This window comes from Phasianus colchicus, chromosome 7, assembly GCF_987193195.1.
Source record: "Phasianus colchicus chromosome 7, bPhaCol1.hap1.1, whole genome shotgun sequence".
Classification (NCBI taxonomy): domain Eukaryota; kingdom Metazoa; phylum Chordata; class Aves; order Galliformes; family Phasianidae; genus Phasianus; species Phasianus colchicus.
In genome coordinates this window covers 11872478-11884824 of record NC_143442.1, presented here as the reverse complement: position 1 = coordinate 11884824, position 12347 = coordinate 11872478, and the positions used below count along the sequence as shown (strand labels likewise).

Sequence of the window (12347 nt, the reverse complement as noted above, 5' to 3'; positions counted from 1 at the left end):
GGGGAGACTGTGAGAGCACACATGCATTAAGAGATACTGAAGTCAGTGGCTTTCAGTTCTGTACTTAAAAAAATCAACCTTTTTGCTAATGCAGCAATAGGGCTTTTCTTACAAAACTGTAAATTATAGAGGCAGATAATGATAGGAGTAGATATTTATTCTGGTAAAACTTCAGGCAGAGCCGCTGTTTGTGAACGACTAACTTAGAACATGTCCTGTAGCACCACCTAGCAGGCTAATTTAAAAGCGGCCTGTATCCCTTACTCCCCGACTTCGAGTTGCTTATACAACAGACGTAGGCTGCATTCCGTTCTTTCATCTCCCATCCTGTCGCAGCTGCTTCTTAAAACCAGAATTGTGTCAGCCTGGTGCTTAGAAAAGCTGCGATCTCTACTCTCCATAATCACGTTTATGATGAAGCATTTAAAAGAACCTACACTATTAATGCAAACTGAACAAATACCGTGTGTATTTGCATGAGAAATCATTGGCCTCTAGACATCAGCTGGGAAAGGCACCTTTCAGAAAGTACAAACCAATCCAAACATTTATCCAAATTCTCCACTAGAGTAAGTGAGTCCTAGCAATAAGCAGGCTTTCAAAATCCATCATCAGTGTGTCTGAATTAGTGTGGAGTACAGTCCAAAGCGGTCCCTCCTCATCCGCACTTTTCCTTTGTACTTCTGCATGGAGGATGAGTGTCAGTACCTATTTACAGATGATAAGTTTTGGCAGATAATGGAATTTCACGCTGAGGCTGCAGACCCACGGCTATTAAAGTTCTCTGCTGATAAAGGGGAAGATGAAGCTCCACTTTCCTTTTTTTGCCGGCTGCCTCTCACTTTATTAGAGCCTTGGCACTCTTCAGACTTTTCCATGATCCCATTCAAGTTAGTAACTAGTAGAAAATGATTGAGGTTGCTTTTTTTGTTTGTTTTCACTATGAGAAGTTTCCTGCTGACAGTGAGTTAAAAGCAGGTCATGAAAAGGTCTGATGAATGCCAGACCTGGCAAAAAGTGAGGTTCAGAGGGAGAAAGATGTGGGGAAGGTAAGATCTTTTCTCTGACTTCTCCCTTTGGGTGGCAGCAAACTGCTAATCTGTCCTGCCATTCTGCATAAAACTATAACCTAAGGCTAGAACAGAGTCCTCTCACAAAGAAGGGTGTTTTCTTAGCAGTTAGCAACTTGCCTAATTGGGAGTTAAAACCAAGGATGCCATCAATAGTCTCTGTTCAGGTAAGGAGATAAGCTGGCTAGGCCTGGGCAGCTGGGTCTGTGTAGCACTAGCATTTCTATAATGCTGGGGACCAGCAGGAGATCACTGAGCAGGAAAAAGATGAGAGTGATATGTTTATTAGGGGACTTTCATAGAAATTGTAGCAGAATATTACAATTCGAATGAAAGCTCTGAAGTTCACAGTCTCAACCCTTTTATCTGAAGATAGATCTCAAGCCAAAATTCAAAATTGGTCTTCTCTGCACTGACCAAACCAGGGGACCTCAGCCCTCATCCTGATCGTCTGCTCTTCCATCACCTTTTGGCCCTGCGTTGTTTCTGCAGCAGCTGGGCTCTGTTAATGGTGTATAAAGAGGGGATTTAAGCAGGATTAACCCATGCAGCTGTAACACTGAAACACAAGGACACATATTAAAACCCCAACGACACACAGTTTTCCCCGTTGCTGTCACAGCACACAGCTGACGTTTCTGAGCTGCAAACCTCAGCTGCCCAAAACTTGAAGAATTCTGCATGAAACGGTGACTTTAATTTCTGAAATGAGGGGAACGTTTCTCTCACACAAAACGCCTCTGCACCGCGTGCTGACACCACACCAGGCTCGGGCCGAGCCGGATGCGGCTGGCACAGCTGTCCCCACGCCTGCAGCTCTTCCAGCTGGCACCGTGGCCCTGCGGCAGCTGCTGCGGGTTTCTGGGCTTCGGGGGGCGGGGAGGCGGCACGACCCGGGGCACGGCGCCTGCGGTAGCCAAGCCATGCAGCACGGCACGCGGCGCAGAGGGGAAGGGGGTGGACGTTCTAGCTTTAAAACGCTCCGTTAAGAAGACGAGCCCCATCGCCCGCCCCTTCCTCTTCCGCCCGTCGGAGCCCCGCCTCGGCTGCGGCCGCGGTGCGGCAGCCCCGGTAGGTGCGGGAGCGGCGGTGCTGCTCTTTCGCTGCCGTCGGGGCGGACTGCCGGCACCAGGGCACCGCTGGAGCTGGGCGCGGAGCGGAGCGGTCACCGGGCTTCTGCGGGACGGGAGGGAGAGGGAACGGCTTCTCGGCCGGCTCCGGCCCCGGCCTGCTTTGCAGCTGAAATCCTCGTTCTCATGAATTTGTCCATACGCGTGCACGCAGTGGCATAGAGTATTTCAGCTCTTGAGGGAGACAGGCCTATAAATCGTGGTGTGGCTTCATCAGAATTCAGGCAGTTAAGTCAGAGTTTGCGGGGTGTGCTCCGCTATAAATCGCCACGTGGCTCCTGCTTGCCTTCCTTACGAGTAAGTTGCACAGAGGTTAAGAATACCACGTGCCTGCGGTGGTGGTGTGCGCTCTGAGCCTGGGGCGGCTGGGTGCTGACAGAGCCTGGGGGTGTTTCTTCCTCTTATCTTCTCATGGACGCTGACCACCACGCAAACTGATTACTGGTTGCACTGGGTGCGTGGCAGGATGGTAGGCTGTCATCCAGCCGGGACTGGCCCTCCCTATAATGGCACAGCCTTCCCACCAGATCCACCTACCAGTCTGCCTTTGCCAAGAGGTCGTTAACTCCCAGGGAATCCTTTGTATTTAATATTACCATTTTCTGCTTTTAGCTCCACTGCCGAGGATGTTTTCTCCCAAAAGTGGGTTTTCAGCCAAGCTTTCAGTGCTTTGGAGTGTTTTTCTTAAATAATTTTGTCAAGCAAATCAGCACCTCCAGTCCTCTGCGGTGTGTTAGAATGCCACTAGTTGTTATACTGAGCACTGCAAGTGTAATGATTGTATACTTACATGCATCGTTGTTTCTGTTAAGCACTCAGTGAGTGAGTGGTGCAGTATAAACATTCAAGGGTTCTTCTGGTGAATTTACGGTTTGAAAAGATTTCACAGGAAGGAGTTGTACTAACCTATCATTAAAACACCGCCTTTAATTTAATCCCTTTCTGCACCCCTATGATTGATACCCATTTGCTGTTGATTATGGCTGCTGTATCCCGGCACATCACACAGTGCTGGTTTGTGATGTTACAGCCCCCACTTGTCCGCTTTACCCTTTGAGGGAGGGTATTGTTCAGCCTGAGTGGAAGAAAAGAGCAAAGTTTCAGCTGCTGCGGTACAAAGCCCAGCAGCTCAGCAAAACCCAGCTTTGTTGGTGCTCTGCACTGAGGCCTCAGTGGTTCCATCCAAACAGTTTTGCCACCTTGGCTTCTCGTGAGGACAGCTGGAAATAGCAGTGTCTGAAACAGCTGCAGCAAGATTCTCCCCAGCACGTGTGTTAAGGCTCTGAGAGATGAAGCATTGCAAAATGCAGATGGGAACGGGCACCCAAGTGTCACTGATATCTTTTGGATTTAGGCACCTAATTCATAGAATCATAGAATGGCTTAGGTTGGAAGGGTCCTTGAAAATCATCTAGTTCCACTCCCTTGCTGCAGGCAGGGTTGGATTAACCAGTAATTAACCACTTATTAACTGTTATGACTTTACAGTCGCATCATTTTAGGAGAGGATTTTGTAGCCACTGGGATTTTTTTAAGAGATTAGAGCTCTCCTAGGTTCTAACCCATCATATGGCTTGGTCCATAAAAGGAGCTGATAGTCCCCAAGGGAAGCAGAACTCTTGAACTGAAGGAGCTTGCAGGTTGGAAAGTCTTTATATTTATCAGCTGATTTGAATAGTCACAACATAGCCATCTGCCCTGAAACAGTTTCTATCTCAGTTTCTGCCCTGAATGGCTTGAATTATTTGTCAGACAAATTATTTCAGACAAATTTTTTTTAAAGTTGCCCCTGAAAGGATGCTGGTGTTTGAAAATAGCTGTTTGCTGAGTAAGACAGAACCACAACCTGGCAGGTGAAATCTGAAAAACTGGAAGAAGGACGTACTGTTCTTTTTCTTTGCATTTTGAAGTTGATTATCCATTAGAAGAAACTCCAAAGGCCAATTCTGTCTCTTGAAATTTCTGAATCAAGATATGATTCCATTTGGGATGTTTTAGTTAAGTTCAAGTTACTGAGTTTAGTTTTGAGGTAACTAAATAAAATTCTTGGAGATATATAGTGGAGGAAGTTAGGGTAGATTCATCTAATTATTTTCTCTTTCTGGCCTTAATATCTGCAGTCTGTTGCCGTAGTGGAATGCAGCAGTAGGACTGTGCTGGCAAGGAGTAGTGCATCGGGTAAATACAGAATGTCTATTGATTGCTGGGGGAGGAGAAAGCGTGGTGGCTTTATTATTGGCTTTACCACAATGAATTGATTTACTGGAGGAGAGGGAGAAGTTAATTCTTTGTTTCAATTATCCTTTGTTATTCAGAGGTCCCGAAATTAATGAGTATTGCCTTCTGTTGAAGTATTCTGTGTTTTGTTGATGTAAATGAAGATTTGTTTCATCGGTTATTGTTCTCTGCTGCTTCTTACGTTGTTTTTAAAACGCTACAGGAATGCAAGACCCATTTAAGCACACTTTAATTCCTGATTTTTGTATTACAAACAGGTTAGGATTTGACTATGGGAGTGCGGTTCCTGTGGAAGACATCTGTCTGGTTAAAGAAGCACAAGATCACCTTGTTGGCTACTTCTTGCGTGGGACTGTTTGGTGCTAACCTTTCCTATCATGCATTTCCTGAGCAGACGTTCAAACTGTTGCACGAGTGCTGGTCAGATGGGCAGCCAGCTGAGCTTTCTCAGAGGCTCCGTGCTGTCTTTCAGGATGTCCTTCAAGATACTGCAGTGAAGTCCACCAATTACCAGGCCTTTGCAGCTTCTGGCTTCCACCCGGTCAGTGCTGGAATCCCCTGGCTGCCTGCGGGTTCTTTGGTGGGCATCCCTCCTAATTTTGATAGCACAATCGAGGATAAAAGAGGAATAGTCAACCACGTTGTTGTGATTGGTGGCAAGAAAGTAGACTGGGAAAGCAATGAAGGTGTTGCTTTGAAGGAAGCTCTGACGTTTTCACTTGAAGCACAGAAGTTTGCACTTGCCAGAGAAGTTGTGTATTTGCAGAATGGCAGCCCGTTAGCAAGTGCAGCCGTGGCTCCAATGTGCTTAGCTGGTACGTGTCTGTGTGGGACAGGTATAAAGATAGCTCTGGGTCTGCATTCTGGCCCCAGGGTACTTCGCAGCATCTGTAACCTCATAATTGCTGCCGCTGGACTAATCCTCTATTACATTTCTTATGATGCTATGACCTATCACCTGGACTGCAAGGCTGACAGAAATGCAGCTAGTGTATCCAAAGACTATGCCAAAGGTGGGGTGGAATTTTATGACAAAATCCTGTCCCGCAACAGGATTCTTCGTGCTCTGATGGGCAAAGAAGGGACAAAAATATATGCCCCAAGTGGTAACCTTTTCCCAAGGCACTGGTTCAGATTAAAGTATACCCCATACACTTACCGAAGAGATTTAATTGTTAATATTTTAAAAGAGCTCCAGGCATAGGAAGGGAGTGCTTGAATTTTAAGCTTGTAAATTATGTATTCTCTTTGGAACACTGCTGTGCTGCTTTTTTTTTTTTTTCTTCCCTGTGTCTTCATTAGAATTTTGGGGTTTATTTTTGCATATAGTTTGGAAGGAGTTATTGCACATTCCGTGAATAAAGAATTCTCTCTTAAAATATTAAAGAGTTGCACACAGAACGGAGCACTTTTGAAGCATCTTAAATCACAAGACCACTGAGGAAGGGAGCTGCTCAGATGCTAATCTGGAACTTGTGCTGTTCTGCTCCCCCTTACTGCCAGTTCCAGGCTGGAAAATGGAAAGGATAAAGTCAAACAGAGGTTGATCATTATCATTTAAACAAGGGTTTAGTTTTTTGCTATTCTTCCTATGTTACAGTCCTAAGATGTTGAAATGACTGGGAGTCTGTGTTATGCAGTTACATAAATACTGAGACACAGCACTTATGTTCTGTGTAAGTTCTTATGCTATGTGAATTCTTACAGTACAATCACTATTCTTCAGTATAGCATGTGAATTACGCTGCCATTTACACAAATACAGCTAGATTACTACAACACCTGGAGCTTAAATCCAGTTTCATCAGGATGTCACTGTGACTGCAGTGAGGATGAGTGTCCCAACAGCAGGAGTATGAAACCAACATCTGCCATAAGTTGGGTGTTTTCTCACAAGTGGGATCGTGCTGTTCAGAAGAGGAATTTCGGTTTGCTTTGGTAGGGCTTTTGTTTCATTTTAAAATACATCTTGATTTTTGTCAACTTTTATGTCAAGGAATAAAGACAAGGTCAAAGAAATAAGTCTCTATCCATCACAATAATAAGTCTTGTCAATGTTTACTCAAAGTATCGCCGAGTTCTGTTTTGCTTTGGATCACGTATTGACATAGAGTTGATATACTGACAGCTGGGGCACTGGTCTTGCTTTACATTGCTTAAGCTGTATCTTTTAAGTTGTTTGGGTTACTGCTGTGTGATGGGTATTTTTCTGAACCATCTCTGATCACTCGTGTTTGTCCTTGAAGCATCAAGTCATGAGATGCTTCTTAGGTTCTTTCTGGCTGTGGGACATAAGTTTATTGTTCTCTTGACCTTTCTGAAAGAGTTTGGCAGAATCTCCTGTTCCATGGAATAAAGAGACTTTACTTTCAGGCTGCAGGTTTTCAAAGCTCCAGGCTAAATTTTATTTGTCTTTTCTTCCAGGTAAATCCAATATAAAAGGTCAAGATAGAGTTTTGCTGGTTTAGTAACGTAGTGGCTCGAGGCTGGAATATAATTCCTGTTTTATGTAGTCTGTGAATTCAATTCATCTTCATGCTACTCCATTAAGTCTGAATTCCATTAAATAACACAGGAGAGAACTTGGCCCACTTGCTTGGCTTAAGGAGTTGCTACTACATAAAGAGTGCAGAGAGGAAATAGAGTCCTTATTTGAGATTTATAGCAGTAGCAATTTAAAGCAAAATTTAGTTTAAAAAATCAACCAGTCCTTGCTGCTTTTCATCAGGGTGCCTGCAGCTTGTGCTGTTATTTGACATTCTCAGGCTGTAAAGCCCCAGTAATGCTAATGGATTTTGCAGTTGTGCTCTTTGCGTTACTCTTCCAGCTGGGTTGTCCAAGCAGCTCCAAGTATCTGTAGGTGCTGTGTCAGATTTAGCCTTCTTTTAACTTGCCATGGCACATTGGTGTCAGCGTGGGATTGCAGGCTAGTTGTTCTGAGATATACTCTCTTGCCTTCTTAAGAGATGTGCTTACGAAGGGCTTGCACATCTGGATCTCTGTATAGTCAAGCTCCTATTCTATAGCCAGCCATGAAATCTGGAAGTGTAGTCCTGTCAACAGAGAAGTGTCCAAATCACAACTGCTAATTAAGAGTTCCCATAATTTTGGGAAGCATGAATTATCCTGCAAACTCAAGTATATGGCCATGAAAATACTCATGCAAAGTCTTACAATATTGCAAAAATAGAAAAATGATGGGGAAAAGCAAGTTTATTCAGTGGCCCAGACTCAGTTTACAGATAATGTCATAGTCTCCAATAGTTCTGAAGCTGAAAATCAGAGGAATTCAGGAAGCATGTTATGTTTGTAACTGGCTTCTCTTACAGTGCTCAGATGAGACAGATGTGGTACAGGTTTTCATGCAGAAAAGCAACATAAAATGTAAAGCAAAGGGAATTGCTAGGAGGCTGATATAAGAAGTTTCAGCCAAGCAAGTATAAAAGCCAGAGTGTGAATGAAATAATGAACTCTCATAAAAGTGAATACTGACTGCAAAAACGAGGCTTTCTTTCTGTCTGGTGCAGTAAATTGATTAGAGCATGAAGTATGAGGAGAAAATGACCACAATGAGTCACTAGTTTAAATGTATACACAATCTTCTTTAAAGAGAGGTTTCCCTGACATGTTTACTTACACTATTATCCTGAATTTCTAGATAACTAGAGAAACTGAAGAGAAAATGGTCTTTGTAACATAATTTTTATATAAATGTTTGCTGATACATAAATCTGTAAAGTATAATGGTGCAGGAGATGAGAGCTCCATGGATGCTTTGCTCAGAATTCCCACTGGCGTGGAGAAATGCAGCTTTTCTTTTCCCATACTAAGAGTGATGGTTACTTGTCAGGGAGGTGCCTTCAGCTTGTTTAATGGTCAGGAAGGTAAAGCTGTCAGAAGCACAGCAGGACTGAGCAGAGCAATTTTCTTATAGCCAGGCAAATAGTAGAAATAATCTGATTTAAAGTCAGTTTTGAATTGCCTCCTTATGTCGCTTACAGGGAGAAGCAGCTTCAGAAGTGGCTGAAGTGAAACCCCTGTCTAGCTTGCGTGTGAATTAGGTTGCCCAGGATATTGCTATGAGGGCTTCAATTGAAGCGCAGTATCAGTTTAGACAACAGCACGTCTTATCACAGCAGAGCACTGTTATCACCTCTTTTCACATTAAAGTGGCTTCCAGAACCTGATGGATAGGACGATGAGTGCTGACTGGAGCCCGCTGCCCTACAGGGTGTGCTGCTGGTGGTGAAGAAAGTGAGGCTGGGAGCCGGGCTCCTGCTCTGCAGTTTCTGTAGCAGTTGTGAAACATCCATTGTGACAAAGTGTGGCTTGGGTGGGAGTGAATTAAAATGTATGAATCGAGTCATCGCCCTCTGACTGAATCACAGGCAGCTTTCATTAAAGGAACAAATGCAGAGAATCTACCCCAGAGTGAGTAGTGCCGTGCACAGCAGTTGTAGGCATCACTAAAACAACTGCAGGCATCTCCACTATGTGGGAATGCAATGCCTGGCAAGCACTGAGGCAAGTATTTGGGCCACATCCTGCAACTGTTATCTGCTCTTGTTCGTTAGAAGCTTCACGGAGCAGGTGTGATGATTTCATTAGTATAAACATGATTCAGTTGCAGACAGCCTGTTGCGTGTGCAGGCACCATGTTCCTCCTTGATTTCATTCATCTCAGCTGGAAATGTGTCTGAGAAAGGCAGAATGCACTGGTAAGTAAAGGGATGCTAATGTAGGAAGGCATCACTAAGATTTCAGGGCAGGGAGAATGCTTGCAGAGAAAGAGAGGAAATGAATTTGGTTGGTGTCACAGCTAGACTTAAAAACAGTGCCCTGATTCTCTAGGAATTGTTAGACAAGTGAAATCTGGAGGAGGTGAAATGTGGATGTTGGTGGATATTAGGTGAACTTCTTTTTCATTGAGTGTGTATCATCAGTTTGTTTAGCAAAACAGAGTACCCTTAAGCTGTTCTATCTGCCACATCTGTAAAGAAAAGAAAATTGTTAAAACATGGCAAGAAATTAGTCTGTGTTTCCCATCTGAAAAGAAAAATTCTTTTTTTCGTTTTTTTTCTTTTTTGGATAAGGCAGCCTGTCTGGCTGTGAAACTGACATCAGAATTCTCCAGAAATGCTCTCAGTTTCCTCAGTCAGACGGAGGTTGCCACGATCACAGAAGCCAGGAGCTTTCTGTGCGCTGCAGCTCACATGTGAACGGGGCATGAGTTTGAAGGGAAGAGCCCTCATCAAATCATGCTTCCTAGTATGTGGGGATCTTTATTCCATCCTCTGGAAGTCAGGCCATTTTTCTATTGTTTGCTGAAACAATTTTCCACTGGGAATGTTGTTGCTGCTGTATTCTGTTCCTTTGCATTTCCTCTTGCCCTGCTGCTCTAATTGCCTCTGCTGACTCACTTTGCAAGCTGCTGCAGCTCATTCATGTAATTTAGGAACTTATTAAGTTCTCTCTTGCTACTTGCACTTTCATTTGCACTACCTACTTGCTCCCATAGTGCTTGCTAGCCAAAGACCACAGCATCTTGAACTTCTCTTTTGTTTAATTGGGTTTAGACTACTTTTTTTTTTTTTTTTTGGCAAGGAAAAATGCCTTTAGCTAACTGAAAAATAAGTAATGTGGTTAAAAACCTTCATGTTTTGGCTATGAAAAAAAAAAATAATAACCTTGCTTTTGAATTTTCCATTTAGCATTACATTTTAAATTTAGCATTATATGTATTTCTTGCTTGCAGTCACTGGCACCTAGTTCACTTTTGATCTTAGTGCCATTTGGCAATTTTTAGATGCTGCTGTCCTCTCTAAGCCCCTAAAAGAGGACACATAAAGCCCTGTTCCTGAAGGTTGCAGGGAATTTCATGCACTGTTGTGGTTGGGTGATAGAACCTGGCTTGAGAAATAATAACTGGTGTTGTGCCATTATGTGCTTGTACTGACGTTGACCAGCTGTGTTGGTGTTACAGCTTGTGTCAGTTCTGTGCCATGCTGGTTCTGCTGGTCCAAACTGGCTGTGCTACTCTTATTTCCAGCCTGAGAAAAATGGAATTTTGCAAAGTCCCTTCACCACAAATAAAACTGTCAATATTGTTGTATTTTGTCTGAGACTGAAGCCTTAATTTGTGATATGAAAACTAGAATGTAACCAGAAGTGAAAATTAGTAAATTACTCCACTGTAACTATAAAGAAATGTGATGAATGAGGAAGTAAAGACAAGGCTATAATCTCCTTTACTATTGCAAAGCTCAATTCATTCTTAACAAATGAATGGGGAGATTGAAAATTAAGATCAAGCTACACTGTAAATAACGATGCCAATTTTTATACTTTTTTTTTCTCCATTTCCTGACTAGACTGGAGGCATCTATAAATATTTTAGAAAACAGAGCAGAGGAAGAGTTACTCTGTAGAAAGTTTTCCTTGTAAGATCTTCTCTCGAATGGGCTGAGCTCTACTGCCTCAGTGGCTGCGTTATAAAAGCGTGTTATATAATTCTCTGTAGATACCAATAGACAGATGTATTTATGGGTTTTGGAAACTTCATGTAATTTAGGCATAAAACTTGAAGTGTGTTTTGTAGTTCCTCATTAATAATAGTTGAGAATTATGCTCATCTAAGGCAGCACACATAAATTCTTAATGTTCAGACATTCATTATATGCCTATGATGGTTAGAAGTTGCCATAAGAAAATAAAAGCCCGTGCTCCCAAAAGTTTATGTGTATATATATATATATATATATATATATATATATATATATATATGTATTCTTCTTAGCAATATGGAAAATTGTGTTCATTCTCTTACACTTCTTTCCTCTCTGCTTCCTTGTTCTTCCACTTCATCTACCAAAGCAGTTCTGAGTATTGGAAAAGTCAAATCAGAAATGAGACAAACATTTTATCAATACAGTTTTCATTGAGCATGTTGTCACCTTATAATAGGAAATGCTGAAGCCATCTTTTTATGGTGGTTATAAATCCAGAGAGTTTTTTGTAATCACAGTTTATTGATCTTAATGTTCCCTTGCATCATGTGCAAAGCTGGCTCTGACATAGTTGTGGGTGGGTAGATGAACACAGCTCTTGCACGTTGGCTTTAAGCCTTCAAAGCAGGTGAAAAGGCAAAAGTCTGTTTTTCCTTACCTTCTTGCACAGTACATAGTTTGTGTTGCAAATCTGAACAGAATAAAAATGGCTATAATATTTTATGGGATTTTTTATGTATTTGAGATTTCTTTAAGTGAGTGTAAAAGGAAAAAATCTTAGCTGAAAGTTAAGAATGGGTGGATCACAAAAGGTAAATTTTCTTCTGGAGTCATGGGATGACCAGGTCTTTTTTTAGGGGAAGAAAGAAAAGCACAAATGTGATGCCACGTTCAGAACAGGCAGTTCAGCTGGGACTTACTGCTCCTTGACCCAGATATACAGAAGTGCTTGTACTGTTGAAGTGTTACATGGAGAGCACAGAGGTAAGTTTTCCTGAAGTGAGAATTTCCCAAATTACATCATGGCTGTCTTTGAAGTCTCTTATTCTGGGACTGGAAACAGGACTGATGCAGCTTTGAACCCTGCGGAATGCTGTGTGTGTGTGTGTTGTGGGAATAGATGTGTCAAAATTCTTTCCCTTTGCACTGAGCATTTTCATCTTGAATTTTCAAAGCTGACATCTGGTATGAAAGAGTTGGTGCTTACCTGGTATTTCGTGGGTATCAGACGGAGGCTGGCTTCAGCTGAAATTGTGGTAGTAAAAAGCCTCTGAGAAAGAAACAGACCTACAATGCTGTCACACTGCTTTTTATCTTGCAGACTTTCACCTTAGATGGTGTAAAATGAGTCAATATTGATGGCTCTAATAGAGGTGCTGGTGTAAAACCAGACGTGGCTCTGT

The 12347-nt window shown here is 42.6% G+C and overlaps 1 protein-coding gene across 1 annotated transcript; it reads left to right on the top strand.

Annotated features, from left to right (window-relative positions):
* Nucleotides 1-1916: 1916 nt before the first annotated feature.
* TMEM177 (transmembrane protein 177) lies at nucleotides 1917-10008 on the top strand. The gene is made up of 2 exons (XM_031590600.2): nucleotides 1917-2497; nucleotides 4696-10008. Exon 2 carries the CDS (start codon nucleotides 4710-4712, stop codon nucleotides 5640-5642), a length of 933 nt encoding a protein of 310 aa, XP_031446460.1. The 5' UTR covers nucleotides 1917-2497; nucleotides 4696-4709; the 3' UTR covers nucleotides 5643-10008.
* The last annotated feature ends 2339 nt before the right edge of the window (nucleotides 10009-12347 follow it).